This window comes from Monodon monoceros, unplaced genomic scaffold (genome assembly GCF_005190385.1).
Source record: "Monodon monoceros isolate NGI ecotype Baffin Bay Population unplaced genomic scaffold, NGI_Narwhal_1 Super_Scaffold_12, whole genome shotgun sequence".
Lineage (NCBI taxonomy): Eukaryota > Metazoa > Chordata > Mammalia > Artiodactyla > Monodontidae > Monodon > Monodon monoceros.
Window position 1 is genome coordinate 127,565,512 of NW_021703768.1, and position 21,657 is coordinate 127,587,168.

The 21,657-nt window shown below is 49.1% G+C and overlaps 1 protein-coding gene across 1 annotated transcript in view; it reads right to left on the reverse strand.

The window, feature by feature from the left end:
• The window catches only part of FAT2 (FAT atypical cadherin 2), a 68,441-nt gene extending 58,921 nt beyond the window's left edge, over positions 1–9,520 (reverse strand). The window contains exons 1-2 of the mRNA XM_029218389.1: positions 6,261–9,520; positions 4,231–4,545 (exon numbers count right to left, since the gene is read on the reverse strand). Of these exons, the coding sequence (XP_029074222.1) occupies positions 4,231–4,545; positions 6,261–9,516 (3,571 nt within the window). The 5' untranslated portion in view covers positions 9,517–9,520. The remainder of the gene's footprint in view (positions 1–4,230; positions 4,546–6,260) is intronic.
• Between the last annotated feature and the right edge of the window lie 12,137 nt (positions 9,521–21,657).

Consider the following 21,657-nt stretch of genomic DNA (forward strand, 5'->3'; position numbering starts at 1 on the left):
AGGCAGGCACGGGAGGAATCCGGGAAGGCTCCTGGAAAGCCCCACAGCTAGAGAGGAAGATGCATTCCTCTAGGACAGAGTGAATATTGTTTCAGGTTGCCCCACCCAGCTTATCCCCAAGCTGAGGGGCCTCATGGGGAAGGCCTAGCATCTGGGTGACCCCCGGGAAGAGTGTGGGGATGAGAGGACCCTGGCTGGGAGCCTTCCTTCTGGCTCAGTCCTGCTCTCTCTTCATCCCCTCCCCCCTCTCTGTTCATCCCTCACCATCCTCCTTCTCTCTGCCTTCCCAGAGCTTCCTCTCTCCCTTCCCCCTCTTTGCATCTTGGAATCTGTCACTCTTTCTCCATCTCTGGTTTTTCTTTTCTCTCTGCCTCCCCCGCATCTTCTCAGGGCCAGTGTCCCTGGAATTGCTGCCTGGCCTCCTGGGCCATTGCCCGTGTTCTCAGCCTCGTCCCCCCTCTGAGGTTGGTGTCAGGATTTCCAGGGAGTGCCCATGTAGGATGGGGACATGGTGGAACCACCCCCAAGGGACTGTGTGAGGGTCCACCAAGGACCCTTCCTGGCATGAGGCGGGGATTCAGCCGATTCAGCTCTTATCATTTCTCTCCTCCAAACAAATGTCCCCCATCACCCCATCTCAGCCCCTTCCCTCTCCCTCCCTTCCCTCATCCAGTGGTTTTATAACTACTGTTGATTCCACCTCTAATGGATTCTAGATTCTTCTACTCTTTTTACCCTGACCCACCACCATCTAGGTCTTACCCCACCTACCCTGCCAGCTTCCTCTCCCCCCTCTGCCCTTCCTCAGAATCATAAGAGCCAGCACTCACTGAGCTCTTACACGTCCAGGCATTCTTCAAAGCTCCTTACATATCTCCGTCTATTCACCCATTTAGTCTTCCCAACCAGCAAAGAGGTAGCTATTATTATCTCCATTTTACTGGTGAGCAAACTCAGACATAGAGCAGTCAAGTAACTTCCCCAAGATCTTACATTTGATAAGTGGTGGAAATGGATATGCCTTTAGAAAATGGGCCTACTTGCTCATAAAAGACTAGCAAAGACTGAGGAACGGTCAGACACTGGAGACCAAGGACACGTGAGGACTAGAGGTAGTGTGGGGTCCTGGATGGGAATAAGGATGTTAGCAGAGAAAACTGGGGAAATCTTAGTAAAGTCTGTATTCTCCTTAATAGCCTTGCACCAGTATTAATTCTTAGTTTTGATAAATGTGCTAGGTTAACATTAGGGGAAACTGAGTGATGGATGTATGAGAACTCTCTTTGCAACTCTCCTGTAGGTCTACAATTATTTGACCATTAAAAATTTTTAAAAGAAGAAAAAACTAAAAGGAAAAAAAAGAAAAAAAAATGGACGTACTTGCTCTGTCTTCAACAAGACCTGGGTCTTTTTCCCTCCTGGCTATTTCTCCTGTCACAGTCCTTGCCCAAGTGCCCTGCCAGACTGTTCCTTGTCAAATCCTCCAAATCCTTCAGCTCGGCATAGCCACCCCTGTTCCACGAAGCCGTTGCTGGTCTACCACACTGAGCAGCTTCCTCTCTCCTCTAAACAGTCACAGCACCACATCTACTCATATTTTAACAATGTGGTGCTCTTTTTTTTATATATATAATTTTTTAAAAAAATAATCAATTAATTAATTAATTTGGCTGCGTTGGGTCTTTGTTGCTGTGCGCAAGGGCTTTCTCTAGTTGCAGTGAGCGGTGGCTGCTCTTCGTTGCGGTGCACGGGCTTCTCATTGCGGTGGCTTCTCTTGTTGTGGAGCACAGGCTCTAGGCATGCAAGCTTCAGTAGTTGTGGCTCGTGGGCTCAGTATTTGTGGCTCATGGGCTCAGTAGTTGTGGCGCATGGGCTTCGTTGCTCCGCGGCATGTGGGATCTTCCCAGACCAGGGCTCGAACCCGTGTCCCCTGCATTGGCAGGCAGATTCTTAACCACTGCACCACCAGGGAAGTCCCAATGTTGTACTCTTTACACTGGTTCTATAGCTTTTTTTACATCCAGATCTTCATGGTCCTGATGGATTGGATTCCTCAAGGCCTGAAATTATGTTTTATACCTTCCCCTTTCTCTACAGCACGTAATTTCAATGCCTCATCAGGGCAGACACCTTTAAACACTTGCTGAATAAATGAGTCTTGGGCTTAACAAAAGATTGTGGATGCTGGCAGAGATTCATTCATTCATTTCCCAATTATTGAGGTCCTACTGTGTGCCAGGACTTCATATTATAGTGGGCAAAAAAAAAATCAAGCTTCCTTTTCTGGAAAACCTTTGAAGTCTAGTGAAGGACATGGATAATTAATGGAATAATCACATACATGAATATAATGTTCTAAGTGATAAGTGTTTTTAAAAACGAGATGCTGCTGGGAGATGTATTATAGTGTCAGGAAAAACTTTTCTAAGGAAAGAACAGCTGGGCCAAGATCTGAAAGAAGAGCAGGAGTTAGCCTGAAAACAGAGAGAAGAGACTCCTGGCAGAAGGAATAGCATGTGCAAAGGCCCTGTGCCAGGAGAGGTCATGGACCAGGGCAGGCCATGTGGCTGGATCCAGAGAGTGATAGAGCAAGAGAGGCAAGATGAAGCCAGAAAGGAAAGCAGGGGCCCGGTCAGGCACAAGTCTGTGGGACACGGCAGGGTCTGGCTTTATCTTAAGGGCACAGGAAAGCCATCCAAGGGATCCAAGTATGGAAGTGGACAATATAATGTGGATAAGAAAGGTGGGGGGGGGGCGGGGAATCATTGCTGACTTATTATTTTATTTTCAAATGTTCATGCTGATAAAAATTTCTTCTCAACTGTAGGAAGACTAAGAGCTCTCTGCCCTCTGGGGCATTTTGCCAGACCTGGTGTCAGGGAACTGTTGACAGTAAACAGAGCAGGGATTTGGAAGAAGTAGAGAACCTATTGCCTTAGGTGAGAGATCTCTTCCCTCTTCCAAAAAGGGAGGGACAGAGTGGGCCCAGGCGGAGAGCCAGCTTAGGCCTGTTCTTCAAGAGAAAAGCATTCTCCTTCTAGGAGGACTAATCCACTCCCCGAGGTCAAAGGTTCCAAACAGATGTCACAGGGCAAAGGGGCGCTTGTATCCCCCGCCCACTGTCTGCCTCAGGATCCCCAGGCCCATTGCTCCTCCTGACTCCCTTTTGCCTTAAGGATCAGGAAGCTGCTGCCAGCACTCTCCCCTTCTCCTTCCTCCAGTCTTGCCCGAGTTCTGTCCTTCCAGGACGAGAGTCAGTTGGAGCTGGAGAGTGGGAAGTTGGGTTCGAAGGAGAGAATGTCAGCCTTCTCTGCAATAGGGTTGTTGTTCATGGTCAAGAGGGACATGTGCCCTAGAGCCGTACCTGCAGCAGTGGGAACTGGCTCTCACCTTCTGCTGGGAGCCAGGCAGGCAGCATAATTGCAGGAAGCAGGCGGGAATAGGGACTGTGGGCACAGAGGACACACCTGCTGTACACAGGGAGCTGCTGTCAGCTCCGGGCAGCTGTGGCCCTGCGGGATGTGTGGTCCATGTGGCCAGATCTTGTTATTTTAAGAACAACCAGAAATCCGGAATATTTTGCGAAATTTCCAAATTTTTAAATGTTGGCAACAACTTGAAAAATCACCGTTTAAAGCTTGTGCAGGCCAAACAGAACACCTTTGTGGGCTGCATCTGGTTCATGGCTGCAAGCCAATGACCGCTGGATTCCTCTAAACCATCCAAGATGGCCTTGGACCGAGGACAGACCTTTGTGAGACGGTTGGTTGCTCTGAAGTGGATCTGTATGGCCACCGTGCCGTGAGCAGGCTTGAGATCAGTGTGGGACTAGAGTTAAGAGATTCAACCTGTGGCTTGTGATTCTCAGGAATGGTCAGTTGGGAGCACTTGGAGGTCTGAAATAGTCCCAGCTTGACCACCTAGGGAACCTGCTTAGCTCCCCTGGGCTCCAAGGAAAGAAAACTCACATATTCTTATTCTCCCACGGAGATGGACTTTGTTGAGCAGCACTTCTCAAACTTAGCACACATCAAAATCCTCTGGACGTCATATTAAAATACAGATTTCTGGCCCCCACCCTGAGCTCTGGCTGAGTAGGTCTAAGACGGGGCCTGAGAACTTGACGTTCTAACAAGTTCATGGGGTATGCTCATGATGCCATTCTAGGACCACACTTTGAGAAGCACTGTTGTAGATAATCCTATGCACCCAGATTTCTGAGGTCCTTACCTGTGAGAGGATGAATAACAAAGAATCCCATTTGGTTGCCACTGGTGATATTGAAGGTCAGCTTCCCTTTGGAGCTGGAGTCCGGGTCCCAGGCATCCAGCTGAAGCACGGAGGTGTGCAGGGGTGCATCCTCCCGGACGGAGGGGTAGAACACGGGTCTGGACATCTGGGGTGGGTTGTCATTGACATCCAAAACCTCAATGTAGACTTCAGTTACAGAAGAGAGGGGGGTGGAACCCCTATCCACTGCCAGTACCGTCAGCCAGTAGCAGGACATGAATTCTCGGTCCAGGGGTGCCAAAGTCTGAATCATTCCTAGGGATAGTCAATCACCAAACCCAAAATAGTTTAGAGCTCAAAGTAGCTTTAGAAAGCACTTTACCTAACAATCCTGAAATGGTACTGTGGAAAGGATATTAATAACTATTCCACGAGAAAAGGGAACTGTGGCTGATATGGCATGGGAGCTGCTGAGTTAAGCACAGGGAAATTCATATCCTTATTGTAGAACCTCTCAGAGCCTTTCTCTGCTAAGATAGGCCCATGACTGGGGCATGTGGGCATATGCAGGGTTTCCAGAAGACCATGGTAGTTGACCTACTTTCTCCTGACTACTTCAAGCCGAGTCCAATTTATTCATTTCACATTCTCTAAGTGGGATTTCCTTACATTTGTCCTTAGACTGGTTCCTTCAAGCTTCAAGTCCTTATAGATACCAATTCAAGGGTAGGGGTTTGATAAATAAATTGCTGTTCCCCTCTCCTCATCTTCATGATTTTAGAGACTTGGCTTCATTCATTGGTTCTCTCACCTACAAATTGCTTATTATGAGCTAGCACTGTTCTAGAAGTCAAGGGTCCAAGAGTGAGTGGAAGAGGCTTGTAGCCTAAGTTCTTATGGGTCACACACAGCTGGAAAGACCCAGATGACAGGGCAGAGCCTGTACTCAGAGCCATAGCATTGCAGAGCTGAAGGAACCTTACTCCTTTGACAGATGGGGAAACTGAGGCCCAGAGAAAGAGCATGACTTGACCAAGATCATGTAGCAAGTAAGCAGAAGAGCTGGGTCTAGGATTGACTCTCAGTCTAATGCTCGTTCTACCACATCACCCTGCCCTCTACCCCAGAGAGAAATCACCCCATCAAGAAGGACCTACTTTTATTCACCTGGGATCTCTCCCAAGGTGCCTATCTCAGGACCTCACAAGTAGAGGGTGCCCAGTGAGTGTTTGCTGAATTGCACTTATTTTCTGTGGAGCTTCAAAGGTGCCACCTTTTTGGAGGACAATTTGAAAATATCTGTTAGCATTGATATTAATTATATATCCATGGATGATGGATATATGGATATAATATATCTATTAATGTTATCTTTTGACCCAAGAGCTCCATTTTTTAAGAGTTTTTCCTGTAGAGACTCATTGCATATGAGTAAAAGTATATGAACAAATGCAGCCATTAAAAAAGAATGAAGGAGATTTATATGTACTGACATATAAGATATCCTGGTGACAAAATAAGTTTCAGAATTAGTATCTGTTGTATTATATGTTTTCATAATAAAAAAATGAAAAGAGATAATATATCAGATGCAATGAGAAACATTTAGAAGATTATAGGACAAATTCTTAATAGAGATTATATCTGGGGAGATGGGACACAGAGAAACATTCATTTTTAAATTATATATAAAAATTTTATAACTATGATACATTATTTTTATAAGCATATATATGTAATATATGTTTTTGTGTGTGTGTATGTGTATACAAGTGTGTGTGAGATGGTTGATTCAGCTTAAATGGATATACATACATACACCCACATATGTATATATACATATATATACTATATATATAGTATATATATATGTATATAAATTAAAAATAAAATAAAAGGGACAGGAAGGAGTGTCCCTATTTATTGTTCTTTTCAGCCTATAGCCTGACTTCTCTCGAGACAGTGCCTGATTCCCTTAGGCCCATCCTCTCCCAGCACCTGGCCCTCCCATCCCATCCCACTCCCAGTACCTGTGTCTTGGTTGATGCTAAAGGCTGCAAGGTCGGTGCCAGCCCGCAGGAAGTACCGGAGCTCCCCGTCCAAGCCACTGTCCTCATCGTGGGCAGCCACTGCCACCACTGAGGTTCCCGAGGGGCTGTCCTCCCGCACCTGGCCCTGGTACACAAAGGAGGCAAAGCGGGGAGGGTGGAGGTTCTCGTTCACATCCAGGACGATCACCTCCACGCGGCAGAGGCTCCTTCGGGCCAGGGGCCTCCCGCTGTCACTGGCCCACAGGCTCAGGTTATAGCCAGCCCTCCTCTCAAAGTCCAGCTCTTTCTCCAGACTGAGTGCCCCCGTCATGAGATTCACGTGGAAGGTCCCATGGGCATCATCCAATAGGACATATCGTACTTCTCCCGCAGGGCCCAGGTCAGGATCAGAGGCATCTAGAAATGTTAGAATGGTCCCTGGCGGCAGATCCTCTGGGACCTTAAGCCTGCGAAGTTCTGTAATGCACTGGGGAGAGTTGTCATTGGCATCTTCCAATGTGACTATCAGGTCGGTGACAGAGAAGAGCTGGTGACCCTTCCTGGGCTGGTCCCTGGCCTCCACCTTGAGTATATATTGAGGTTCTGATTCCCGGTCCAGGGGTCCTGTGACAACCAGTTCCCCAGTGAGGGGATGGAGGGAGAACTTCTCTGTGGGGCTTAGCAGGGTGTAGCGAACCCTCCCATTGTCCTCCGAGTCAGCATCTTTTGCTTTCAGCTCTGCAACTGTGGTTCCCACTTCTGTGTCCTCTGAGATGGTTACCTGGTACCCACCAGGAGGAAATCTGGGTGCATTATCGTTCCAGTCTTCCACATTCACCGTCAGCAGCTTCCAGGAGGACTTCTGGGGAGTGCCCAGGTCACACACCGTTACGTTGAGAGTGTAGAACCTGGTGGCTTCATAGTCCAAGGGGGCAGCTACAGCGAGCAGCCCTGTTTCCAGCTCAATGTCAAAGCAGCCGTCTTCGTTGCCATCTGCAATCACATAGACCAGTTTGCCGTTAAAGCCAGCATCAGGGTCGGTGGCTGCCAGGTGGGCCAGGGGCGTGTTGAGAGGAGCACGCTCGAGGACGTCAATGGACTGTGGGACGTGGTCCTCAAACTGAGGGGTATGATGATTGATCTGATATGCGCTTAAGGAAGTGAAATCCTCGTCACTGGACTGCTGATTCTGAAGGCCAACAGAGTGCAGGATGGTCTTTGTGAAATGTGTCAATACCCCCGTTTTATCACACTTTACAGGGACCTCAGAATGAGGATCCTTCACTACAGTAACATTCAAAGTCATGGGCGAGGCATAGTTTTTCCCATCTGAGGCTGTAATTTTCAGGGAATATTTGATGGGTTGACTAGTAGTATGGTTCCTAAAAGGGCGTTTGAGGGATATCACTCCAGAGAAGTGATTTAGATGAAAATAGTCTGGTTCGTTGCCTGACACAATCTCATATCTTAGGTTCTGAAGCTCATCCACATCTATAGCTGACACGGTCATTACTGATTTTCCTACTGGCCAGTCTTCATGGATAGACCCAGTGCAATTGACTTCCTCAAACATAGGCTTGTTGTCATTCAAGTTCTTGAGCCTAAGGGAAACAGACACTTCTTTTTCCTGGCGAAATGGGGATCCCCAATCTGATGCCCATACCTGGAAGGTGTAAATTCTGTTCATGAGCTCATAGTCCATGGGTTTGGAGGTGGAGATGATCCCCAGGTAAGGGTCGATAGAAAAGGGCACAGAGTTTGGGCGAGCGATGGAGTAGGTGACATATCCATTCTCTCCATGATCCTGGTCTGTGGCCGTAACAGTCAAAATGCTGGTGCCTGGAGGGATGTTCTCATCAAAGGTGCCATAGTAGGAGGACTTGTTGAACATGGGGGCATGATTGTTACAGTCCATGATGTCAATGACCACAGTGGTGGAGGCCAGGCCCAGTGAGGTTCTGATGTGTAGCTGGTACTGAGCTCGGTCATGGAAGTCCATGAGCTTCGTGGTGGTGATCAGCCCCGTGCGAGCATTCAGTTTAAACGCTGCACTCTCTGAGGATGGCTTTAGCACATACTTCAGGTTGGGGAAGGCGTGGGTTACTTTCACCATCACCACACGGCTACCAGGAGGGGAAAACTCACTAAGCTGCACTCTGTAAACAGCCTTCTCAAATTTGAGGGAAGCCAGTTTGGAAGGAGGTAGGTGAAAGCCCCTGATCTGGGAATAAGAAGAAGGTCTGCTCCCACCCCTGGCCCGCAGGCTGAGGTTGAATCCATGAGGGTGTTCCATCCAGTTGATGTCTTTGACGGAAACCAAACTGAACTCACTGCTCCGGGCGTAAGACTTGATGGCCTTGAAGTTCTTTCCAGGGTCACCACCAACAATTTCCAGCGAGTCCACGTCACCACCTGAGCTCTCTGCATCTACCACCACCGTGGCGTAGGTGGCATTGCCACTGCTCTCTGGTGTAGCCAAGACCACTGAGGCAATGGCCGGGAGCTTCCTGAGGGCAGGCTCCACATGGATGACCAGTGCTGCCAAGTTGCCAAACCCGTTGCCCTCTGAGATCTTCCGCATGCGGTCCACAGCCAGCACCTGCAGCTCATACTTCCCTCGCCAGGTGACGTTGAGCTTCCCAGCCAAGGTGACCACTCCGCTGGTGGGATGGATGGCAAACATCTCCGACCTTGTGTTAAAGGTGTAATAGAACTCGGCGTTCTGGCCCAGGTCGGCATCTGTGGCGCTCACCTTGCAGATGGGGCTCTTGAGGGGCGTGTCCTCAGAGATGGTGACTCGGTATGAAGGCGGGGAGAAGAGGGGCTTCAGGTCATTCTGGTCCAGGATGTGGACCACCACGCGGGTCAGAGCTTCTAACTCCGAGGTCTTCTCCGTGGCTTGGATGATGAGGGTGTAGCTGTCTCGCACCTCCCTGTTCAGAAGGGCTGTGTTGCTACTCTTTGTCCTTATTCTCAGAAAGCAGAAGTTGCCTACCATGTACTCCTCTGTTTTAAACACGTTGGCCACATCTCCAGAGATAATCCGGTACCTCACTGCCCACTGGGGGTCTGTGAGATAGATGCCCATTTTCTCAGAGCTTTCCACATAGGTCTTGGGAGCAGAGTTTTCATAGATGGTCACATTATAAAGGGGGTGTGTGAAGCGCCAGGCTGAGGAGATGATCCCTTCTAGGGGTTTCTCACAAGTTGTACAATGAAGCAAGAAAATGGCAAACCCCAACAAGGCAATAATCATGATGGAAAACCTCCCGAAACCCTGGGCAGAAAAAGAAAGGGTACAAGTTAGCAAAGAAATGGTTCCTACTGCCGTGGTTCTTAACTGGGGTGGTTAAGATATTTGGCAATGTCTGAAGGTATTTTTGGCTACCCGAGCTTGTGTGCAGGAGGTGCTACTGGCATTTAGTAGATAGAGGACGGGGATGCTGCTAAACATCCTACAATGCACGGGACAGATCCCCACAGCAAAGTCATTAGGGCTGAGATTGCGAAACCTTGTGTTTGAAGAATAACAGACTAGTTTAAGTGCTTTCTGAAGGGCATCCGGCAGATACAACACTGTCCTTACCACTTTCCTCCTTTTCCCAAAACCTTCAATGTCTCCCCAGTGATGGTGAAATCATTCTGACCAGGTACCCAAGCTTAGCAGTCTGGCCCTAAGTACTTCTGACAAGACCCCTCCATCAGGGCTCAGCTCCAGTTGAACTGAGCTGTGTCTGCATACGTAGGGGCTGCAGAAAAGCAAAGGGACCACGATCACAGGCCCGGCATCAGGCTGCTAGGCTGTCAGGCCTGGCTCCACCACTTACTAACTGGGTGACTTTCTAGGCAGGCCATTTCACCTCTGTGAGACTCGGTTTCCTCTTCTGTAGAATAGGAATAAGGATATTAACTACCTCATTGGACTGTTGTGAAAATTAAGTGAAATAACAAAGGTAAATGACCTAGCATAGTGCCTGGCACATAGTAAGTTTTAATGTAATATTAGCTATTATTAGTCATAGGAATCTAAGTTTCATAAAGCGAAGGGACCTGCCCAGGGCCTTACAGCTAGATAGAAACGAAGCAAGAATTAGACCTGGAGCTCCTTGCATCACAGGCCAGGGCTGCTACCCCATCCCAGGCTTACCTCCACCTATCCCACCACAAGTCCCTTTGGACAGAGCCTGATTCTGACTCATCTTGTAACCCTGAACAGAGAAAACCCCTCCCTTACTGGAATGTCAGAGCTGAAATGGACCTGAGAGATGATGGAGCTCAGATCCCCCTTCTCATGCATAGATAGGGAAATAGAGCCCCAGGTGGGGGAGGGGTCTTGCCCCAATTCCCAGGGTGGGTGGCCAGGTAGGAACCAACCCCTGGAGATTGTTGAACTAACCGTGAGTGAACGCTTCACCCTCTCCCTTGCCGCTTCCCGAACGCCTCATCCCTGAACTCCAGCCTGGGTCAAAATGTGAGACTCATCAGAGCCGAGGATGGGGAGGAGGACTGGGTAGGGCAGAGTTCGGTTGCCAAACCGGGTCTTCTAGAAGCAATGTGTGAGGCTGTGTACACCGGGCTGGTGGCCGGCCTGCCCTTGGGAGTCTTGACTCCGTGGAGTTCATGGCTACCAGCCAGATGTGCCGAGCATTCTTGGAGGAAACAGGCAAAACTTGTTTTTCCAGTTGCCTTGGTCTTCAAAGGCAAGGAAGAGTTAAACTTCCAGGCAAGGGGGAAAGGGAGAGGCTTGGATCCTTGTCTTTCCAGAGTCCTGAGAGAACCAAATGCAGGTTCTTTAAGACCTCGTGGGTTGCATCTCAACATGGGAAGGAGGGTGGAGGCAGAAATGGAAAAGCCAACCTAACTTGGCCTCTGAAAGCCTGTGACAGAAAAGAATTTGAATAGGCCTCCTCCTTCCAGCCTCCCTACCACCATCCCTCGCTTGAGATCCTGTTGGCGGCGCCCTAAACCCAGCACCCCAGAAGAGAGGGGGCAGGATGGAGGTAGATTCTATGCTTAGGGTCCTAAAGCCAGGGACAGAAAAAGATGCTGTCTACTCCCCACCCTTCCTGCCCCCTTGCTGTCACCCCTTGCTTGCCACCACAGCCCATGAAGGACCCGGCCACAGGCAAAAGCCACACTCACCCATCCCTGACAATCCGCTGCAAGCACGAGGACACCCCTGAATCATTTGGACCCCACCCCTTCCCCCAGGATGGCATTGCTTTTGAAGTTGAAGACCCAGGGGGGAAATGAGTGCTTACCCCGGTCCCAGGTCCACACTCACTCCTTGGCCCGGCGAGCCCAGGGTGCGTGCAGCCTCCCAGCGCTGCCTGCCCTGATTTGGGGAAAGCTTCCTGTTCACCAGGTCAGCACCTGTGGAGGGCAGGTCCCAACAAGACACTCCGCTCAGCAGCTGCAGGGGCGCCTTGAGAGCCGGAGTCCTTAAGATGAGCTGTAGGGAAGGGAGCAGGGATGGGGTCTCCCTCGGGGGCAATAAGATGCCAAAGGGGGTGCACCCTTGTGTAGGGGTTTGGTGCCCATGGCTGTGTTCAAGCCGTGGGACCCACAGACCTGGTGAGTGGTTTGCTGGGGGAAGGGCCTGTGTCTGATATTTGTTTCTGGCACCACACCTGGGCAGGTGAACAGGCTTACAGGGTGCAGGGGCATATGGGCTCCCTGGGCTACCCTCCCACCTCATACCACCTAGGACCACTATTTTGAAACATCTTGTGAAAACATAGATCAGTTCTTTTCACTTCCCTGCTTAAAATTTTCCAGTGGCTTCCCACAGCATTTACATGAAAATCTGAACTTGTTATCATGGCCTGGAAGGCTCCCCACCATCTGGGCCCTGCCTGTATCTCCAGTGATACCTCCCACCACTCTCCCCATTGTTCACCAAGCTGCAGCCATAAGGGCCTTCTTTCTCCTCTACAAACGTACTAAACTGGGATCTGCCTCAGGGCCTTTGCACTTGCTGTTTCCCTCTATTTAAGATTCTCCCATGGCTAGCTTCTTGTTATTATCCATTTCTCACCTCTGATGTCACTGCATAACCCCCAGTTTGATGTAGCCTCCTTCCTAAAGCCCTTCTTTATCACATCACCCCATTTTCTCCATGGCACTTGTCACCTCCCAATATGTTCTTATTTATTTGTTTACTGTCTCCTGCCCTAGATGCTAGGCTCCATGAAGACAGGAGCTTTTTGATCTTATTCATGCACGAATTCCCAGTGCCTAGATGAGTGCCTGGTACATAACAGAGCTCAATAAATACTAATTGAAAAATGAAAGGATCTGGACTTAGGGAAAGCAATGACAAAGTGAAAGCTGAAAGAACCTTTAGCGATCATTCCTTCCTTTTTGATGCTGGAAAATAAAGTCCCCAAAAAAGAAAGGGACTTGCCCAAAGTCACAGGGTGAGAACCAGAGCCAGGTTCTTTCCTCCCAACCATGCTGCCAGAAAGAGAAACTGTGTTCACCTGTAAATCCAACTGTTTGGGTTCGAGCCCAACTCCACCACTTGCTAACTGTATAACCTTGGGGAATTTAACCTCTCTGAACCTCAGTTTCCTCATCTGTAAGATGGGGCTATTAACAGTACTTCTTTCCTGGGGTTTTATGAAGATGAAATACGATCGTGTACATTAATATGCTTAGCATTGGTGCCTGGCCCATAGAAAAGCACTCAATAAATATTAGTCTCAAAGCCAACACAGAATCAAAGCCTGAGATTGGGGTGAGGGTGAGGTAGACTGAACCTCCTGGAGAAGGCCCAGCTTGCGCCCCAGTGGAGCAGGAATCCGCTGGTCCCTGGTCAAGTCTAAGCTTGCTGGCCCAGCCGCAGGCTCTGCTGGGAAGCTGCGAGCAGGCGCTTGTCTGGGGTGGGGCCTCATGCTCTTGGCTCCCCAGACTCAGAGAGAAATCTGCATGTGGGTGAATGTGCACATTTGCAAGAAAGCACACACACACACACACACACACACACTTAGGAGGCAATTTTGAATAATTGTGTGTGGGTACGCTAATTGTGTGCACCTGCTTGGCAGAATGCATGCTGTGTGAATAAATAAACTGGTAGCTGTGGGGCTTGTGTGTACACGGGTGTGAGCAAGTGCAGGTGTGGGGTTTCGTGAATGGACCCTTTTAGGACATATGTGTGAATCAAACTCTGTCTCCATGTGACTCCCAACCCCATTTCATGCATGGGGAAGGCAGCAGAAGGTGGTTCACAGGACAAAGCTTCTGGCTGTGTGACTTTGGGCAAGTGGCTTACCTTCTCTGATTCTAAGTTTCCTGACTTCATAATACCATTTTGAGAATGAAATGAGTTAATGTACATAAATGCTGAACGTGACGTGTGACACAATTTTTGAAAAATATTACGAAGTACTATTACTTTTTAGCAGCCAGCTCAGACTATTGATTGTTGAGTTTGTGGGTAATGAAAACTCTCAGATGTCTTTTCACATCATCCCCAATCAGTTCTTGTGCAGGCTGATCTTCTGCAACTAAATGACGTAGGATTTTAATGAGACTGTGATTTCATTTCTCCCTGTGTTTCACTCACTGCCCCAGCATCCCAGAATCTTAATTCTAACGTTCAGAAACTTGGTGGTTGTAACATCTATGTCTTTATCCGAGTCATTGATAAAAGTCTGAACACAACTGGCAGGATAAGTGCTCTGAGATCCATCCTCATTTTCTTGGTTAGTGATCTCAAGTGCAATTCTGGAACGACTCATCTCACAACGTGGAGAGCTCCCCGTCACTGGGGGAATCCAAGCAGTGGCCACCCAAGAAGGATATGCTACTCTAGCGGGATAGGTGCCCTTGGGGGAAACAAGGAGAGCTCTAAAGTCCTTTCCATCTTATACTGGTAGGTTCTTCGGCTTGTGCAGGCCTATGGGATTGCCTCTGGCTGTGGATCAGGAAAATCATTCGCGATGCCTATTCAGTGGTCAGTGTAGTAAGCTGACCTGGCTCTCAGGAGACCTAGGTCTAAAGTCACTTATTCCCGTGACTGGTCAAATCAGTCTCCTAAGCCCTCTGGACCTCCTTCTTCATCTGTAAATGATGTGTGTATGTTGGGGGAAGGGGCGGGAATGGATCTGTGATTTCAGACCCCTCTGTTGCTTTCAGGGGCAGAATCTCTTTTTTCCTGATGAAATTGTACTTGGAAACACAGCCTCTAAACAGATAAAAGCAGAGCCGCACTATTGAAGCAGGGCTCGAGGCCTAGGACCCTGCCCCCAGGTTTGTCCCTCACTCCCTTGGGAAGCACAGGATTGAAAAACTGGACTAAGAGCCCCTCCAGATCTGATAAGCGGGGGCTCTGCTATGCTAACATCCTGTGTCCTGCCTACATGTTCTAAGCGGTGTGGTTGGGTGCTCTGTGATTCTAATTCTCTGTGACCTGTATCCGTAATGGTCCATGAGCAGTGGCTCAGGCATTTTAGTTCTAGGAGCCTGTGACACTGTTGCTAATTCTATCCCTTCCACGGGGAAGCAGATGTACTTGAAGGAATTCAAAGCCAAATCAAACTTCCGCTAAAGAAGCTCCTACCAAATTTGTTCAAAATGCCAGGCTTTGTTTCTTTCTTTCTTTTTTTTTTTAATTTATTTTTGGCTGTGTTGGGTCTTCATTGCACCCGCGGGCTTTCTCTAGTTGCGGCGAGCAGGGGCTACTCTTCGTTGCGGTGCACGGGCTTCTCATCGCAGTGGCTTTTCTTGTTGCGGAGCACGGGCTCTAGGCACGCAGTCTTCAGTAGTTGCAGCATGCGGGCTCAGTAGCTGTGGCACACGGGCTTAGTTGCTCCACGGCATATGGATCTTCCTGGACCAGGGATCGAACCCATGTCCCCTGCATTGGCAGGTGGATTCTTAACCACTGTGCCACCAGGGAAGTCCCCAGGCTTTGTTTCTGACGATGAAATTCCTCCCATCACCCAGGCACAGATCAGCAATGACATTCTCCCTCATGGCCCAGCAGCTTCCCTTTTCTTAGGCATGACACAGACATTAACTAATAGCCACAGCATACTCCTAGGAAACGCATCTGTCCTTTTACTCCCATTTCTCAGGTAAGACAAACTGAGGTTTGCCTGGCACACCCAAGGCCACCCAGAAGGGGGCGGCTGTACTGATAACAGAGAGCCGGATTTCCTGAAGCTGGGTGCTCTGGATTTCCTAGACTGAGGGGAGAAGCAAAGAGGGAAGATATTTTTCAAAGTTTGGAGAGTCTTTCCTGAAAGAAGGAGTCACTGGATTCATCCCTCTGGATTGGAGAATGTCCATACTCTCCCCCCAAAATCTGAATGTGAATTTACAAAGGATTTGGGTGCCCTCAGCATTTATTTTCTGACCTCCCACCCCCATCCCCCATCTCTGTCCCAGGCATCCAGTGTTAGGGCTGGCTCCTATGGCTCTCAAGAAAGAATCGTAAATATATTCTGTTTATGACAAAGGCTGGGAAGTGGGGGGAGGGTGGGACCGGGGAGCAGGAATTAGGAGGGGTTGTGCCTTTGAGCCAGATTAAAACTGTAAGTGAAAGAATGTTGACATTCCAGGTACCTGCTTGTTAGGAAGTCTTTAGCTACTGAAATAATTTTTCTACTTAGTCTTTGGGAGCCATGGAAAGTTTCAGAGAAGAGGCAGAACCAGAGCAGAACTATATGCTAGGAAGAGTAATCTAACATCAGATCAAAAGGGGAATTTTCACATTCAAGATTCCCACTCTAGTGTGGACTGGGCTTGAACACCACCAGCTCTATTGGTTTAAGCCAACTGGAATTCAGGAATTGGTAGGAGGGACTGATTTACTTCTAAGAAACTTGGATGAACACTTGAGTCATGTGCTAGTTTGTAGGCAGCCGCTGCTGGGTCCTCGTGTAACGTAAACAAATCAAAGAACTGGGTACGAGCAGGAAAAGGACCAGAGGCTTGAGCCCTGGATGGGCCATGTGACCTTGGGAAGGCCACAGAACTTCTTCTGAGCCTCAATTTACCTGTCTGTAAAATGGAGATAATAATAGCTGCTTCTACCTACTTCCTAGAGGCTGGAGGAAAGACAGATAATACGGTAGGAGAAAGCATAGGGAGGAAAGACGCAGAGTAATACCTTATTAGGACCAATAATGGCTTGGTAAAAGGCAGCTGGAACCACCAGCGGACTGAGAGGCAGTCTCAGGAGAGCTGCTTGTAAAAGCAAGGCCTACCCGAGACTGGAATTAAGGGGAAGAGAAACGACTGAAAAGGAAGTTCTCGCCTAGCGCATGGGTGAAAGGGAGGTGGGACTTGGGGTCCCCTTTTTTATCAGTATTCTGGTTATTATTATTGATGACAAAAATTATACTGTCTTACATCTGGATGGTAATCTGTATGTTTTCAAAACACATCTGCATGCATTTTCTCACTTGGTCTTTGGGGAGAAGACCCATTATTGGGTAGAATTAATAGTAAGAAAGTGGTCTCTAGAGTCGGATACACCTGCTTTCAAATCCTACTCAACAGCGGTGTGACCTTGGGCAGTTATTTAACCTCTCTGGTCCCAGAAAAAGGGGAAATGAGAGTAGCAGCTATCTCATGGAACTGCTGAGAAGGCTGCAAGGGTCAATGCATGGTACATTCCCAGCACAGGAAACACTCAGTGCCAGCTATTGTATCAACCTCATCCTTATTGTGGCACTTATTATCACTCTCATTTTGTAAATGAGAAACTGAAGCTCAGATAATTGGAAGGCTCTTGCCTGGGTTTACCCATCTAGTAGGTGGTGGATTCAAGTACTGACCCAGAACAGGAATCCATATTCCAAGAAGAGAGACTCAGAGGGGGCTGGAGTGGCTGGGGCTGATTCTCTAGAGCAGCACTCTCCATCAGAACTTTCTACAGTGATGGAAATGTTCTATGTCTGAGCTGTCCAGTGTGGGAGCCATTAGCCCATATATTCATCTTTATACCAATGTTGTCCTTAAATATAATCTCTAATTTTTTTCATGGAGGAAGGGGCCCACAAAAGCTAAAGTGACTAGGGCCCTTGAAAGTCAGAATGTGACCCTGGGGAGATAGACATTTGAAGGAAACACAGGGCTTCCAGGCACCTGGGCTTTAAGGAAAAAAAGAGACAAAGTGGGAGATGATGAGAAAGTGTTTTGTTATTGGACTTCCTCTGCCAAAGTCATTTATTCACTCGCTCACTCAATACTTCCTTTTTGAGGGCCTACCCTGTGAGGGCATTCTAGAGCAGAGAATAGGACAGGTGAGGTCCCTGCTCTTGTGGGGATTGGATTCTAGTGGCAGAGAGAGGGCGATGATAAATTTAAAAATATACACTATCATCGGGTGATGAAAAGTGATATGAAGGAAAATCATGCAAGGCAAGGTTAGAGAGTGATGGAGGGGGCGCTGTTTTTAAAAGGGTGGTCAGGGAAATCCTACGTGACAAGGTGACATTTGAGCAGAGGGAGGGCCACAAAGCCATCTTGAGAAAGAGTTCCAGGCAGAAGAAACAGGCAGTGCAAAGGCCCTGGGGCAGGAGCAAGGAGACCGCAGACAGACTAGAGGGAGCAAAGAGAGAGGGGTACCTGCAAGATCAGGGAGGTGGCCCAGGGCAATTCAGCCCAAAGAAAAGACCTGTAGTGAGGTGGGATCCCATCACAGGATTTACATGATGGTTCTGTAAGGAGCAGAAGGAGGGAGGGTCGTGCTGTTGGACATAAAATCTTAGAGCCCTTCAAGACCATCCCCTGTGGCCAAGGGGTGGTGTGCAAGCTGTCCAGCTGCAATTAGTTTTGTTGGGCCTATAATACATTGTTTTGTTGTTTGATGGTTTTCTACTTAATTACTTAACATATAAACATTGGGAAGCTTCACCCAAAAATCTAGATTCCAACTTCTGTTTACCAAAGTGGAGGGCACTGTCTGTGTCCACCCATGGCATGGTTGGCTGGAGTTGAGTGGTGGCTGCCCCCTTTAGATGGGGCCTGGGCTCTCTAATCCCACCTCCCCAAGCTCTCCCGGATGTGGAGGCCATTTCAGCTACCGTTTACCTCCAAGGTAGTTTTCTAATAGAAGAGACACATATCTGTACCTACACCTCTTTCCAAACTGTGAAGAAAATACAATCCAGGATGGCCTCCTGTTCACACACTGGGCCTGCTTCAGCCCTGAGGCTCCTGCCAGCTGTAGACATTTGAGTTTGGAGCCCCTGACACTCACTGAGCCCCAGAGAGAGCAAGGGATCTCTTCGTCTTGGGGTTGCCTTATATGGGTCCATGAGCTTTGCATCTGGAGCTGTAAACTCCCTAAATCAGAGGGCATCCCAGGATCAGAGGGCTTGGACGGAGGGCGAATCCTGCCCCACTTCTTCCAGGGCTCTCTGTCCAGAGAGGTTTGTAAGAGCAAAACCAGCTCTAGTTCAGCAGGGCATTGAACCTATTTATCATTTAGAAGCTCTGGAAACAAAGCAAGAGGAACAGAGCACCTCCTCTAAGTTCTGCGTTTGTGCCTTGGGATCCATCAGGGCACAGTGTGAACTCAGCCCTATGGGAAGGCCAGGGGGAACCCTGGAGTCTCTCCTCCTGGTGGGGCAGCCTCTGGCCAGGCAGGGACCAGGAGGCCTCCTGTATGGGAGGAGGCTGCCCGGAAGGCCTGGGTTTGGGGGGTGGCTCTCTGCAAGCCTGGAAGGTTGTGTTCTGAAGTCAAGAGATAGACTCCCCCCGGAGGACCGGAATGCTCCTTTCAGAGGGCAGAACAGATTGCAGAGGCCAGAATGTCCCTGCTGCGTGGACTTCATCCGGCGGGGTCCTTCCTCTTCTGCGTTCCTTGAAACTCTTTGATCCAATGAAATCCTGTGTCTTTCCAGGAACTATGAATGAGTTTTCAGACATCTAGACATCAAGTTCCAACAGGATGACTTGGATCTCTGAGCCTCTGTTTTCCTCATCTTTAAAAGAGAGATACTAACTGAACCCACCTCAGATAGTTCTGAAGGTTCGACTAGATGATTCATATCAAGCAGTTAACACAGTGCATGATACCTAGCAACCGCTAAGTAAATATTGGCTGTTATTTAAAAACGATCGTTATCATTATGGAAACTGGACTGAAACCCAGCTGCTGCCCTGAGCCCCGTGCCCATTCATTCCCACCTTCACCTTCTGAGGCATCCCTGTGAAGTTCCCAAGTCTCCCTAGGGCACAGTTTACAAACTGCTAGGAGTCTAATCTCCATTTTCTAGAGATTGGAAAACTATGCCCCAAGAAGGGAAGTCCCATAGTGCTATGTACTAAGTCACATCACACGTTGATGGCGCACCTGGAACCAGAACCCGGTCTCCCCATCCTGGGCGCTTTGCACTGGCCAAGTGGCTCCCTGCAACCCGGCTCCTCTCCCAACCTGGGGCTCCTCAGGAACCCACACAGGCAGGGTCTCCTACCCAGGAGAGTGCAGGGGAAGGAGCCAGCCTTCGGGGTCAGACCTGCCCCCCCCATCCTGCCTGTGCTTTCGTCTGGGGGCCTGGCTTCCTCTCTCCGAGCCTCCGTTTCCCCATTTGTGAAATGGGGCTGGCAGTGGTTACCTACTTGGAGGATTCAATGAGCTTATGCATGCAAAGCATTTAGCACTCCTTTGGTGCCGAGGGGCCTTGGTAATATATCAGAGGGCCCGGGAGGGGATCAAGCCGGAGGCCCCTGAGCAAACGCCCTCATTTCATGGGGCCTCCACTTGTCCATCTGGGAATTGGGACTAGTCCCTGCTCTCCTGCCTTCCTGGGTAACCCTCCACTGAGCTGTTGTCAAATGATGCTCTGAAGAAGGCGACATTTGGGGAATAGGAAATGTTTACAGAGGCACAGGCCCTGGTCATAGCTGATGTTTACTGAACATTTACTATGCGCCAGGCCCTGTGGTATGTGCTTGGCAGGCATTATCACTTTTAAGCTGGTTTACAGCAACCCTGTAATTATCTTCATTTTGCAGAAGGGATAAATGAGACTCAGAGAGGTTACCTAAGCTCCAAGTTCACACAGCTAGTTTGCGGCCAAAGCAGGATTAAAACTCAGATAACCTGGGTGTCTAACAGTTCCCTGGGCTGCCCCACGCCGGTGCCCACAGCCTGGAAAGAGCTCTTGGGAGGGGGAGAGTTTTATGATCCTTTCCCCACACCAGGGATCGTGTAGCCGTATGTCCTCTCCCACCAGCAAACACAGATTCTCAGCAAAGCCTTCATCCCCAGTTCCATCATTTTCCCTCTGGCTGAACCCAGCCCAGCAGTGCTGTCTGTCTGTCCAAGTCCAATCCTCTCTGAACAGAACAGCTTAGGACAAAGCTGGCAAGTAGGTAGGCCTTGCTTGGCAGGTGAGGAGCTGGTTCTAGCAGTGGGGCAAGGCAGGCAGCTCCCTCCGCTGTTGGCGGTCCTGCTGTGGAGCTGGCTGAACCTGAACTGTAGGGCCAGAGGCAAGAGAGGGGTTAGGGATGATTTGGGAGCATCAAGGTGCATACTAATGAGATGCAAATGAACCTCTGCGGGGACTCCAGCTCAAGCCCAGAGTCCCACATTCAAGCCCCCTGGGCTGTGTCCACACCGGTTCCTCTTACCCATGGTAACTCTGTGCTCCACCCAGCCACTGGCGGACACGGAACTCAGCAGAACTGCTGGGCCTGCTGTGCTCTCATCAGACAGGGCTGGCCATTGAATTGAACCAGGGGCTACATCTTGGGAATTCCCGAAGCGGGTGGGTGTAGGGGTTACAAATACATAGTCCAAGCCCCACCCCAAATCTACTGAATCAAAATCCTTAGGGGTGGGGCTCAGGAATAGATGTTTAACAAGCTCCCGGGGTGACTGGTGTTTGGGATCCGCTGAAGGTGGTAATCGCTTTCTTTAGGATCCTGTGTCCTACCATGCCTTGTTGCAAAGTTGATATTGCATATGTGGCCTTCTCGTGGCCCTGGTGGAGAGAGGCGGGTGGGGAAGTTAGGAAAAGACTGAAATCTCCATGACTCTTTTAGGCTAGACAAGTGCTTCTCAAATGTCAGTGTGTTAAAAATCACAGCCTCGTTCTTAAGAAGTTTGATTTCATAAGGCTGTGGTAGAACTCGGAGGGCATGTTTTCCCCTGTAGATGGGGAACACTGGCTCCCGGGCAAAGCAGCCACAAGGTCATCTCTAAAGTCAAACAGAAGAGCAGACAGGAGAGGGAAACAACAGATCTGATTCCTGCCTGGAAGTCCCTGAGTCTGCAAATGTCTCCACTCATTAGCATGTCAAACCCCAGAGACAACTGTTTACCTTCTTGCGGACAGGTCTGTCCCAGATAGAGACACAATGTTGTGAACATTGTGAACAATGTTCCCCTTGCAATGAATAGAACTGAACTGAAAATCAAAGGGTTCCAGCC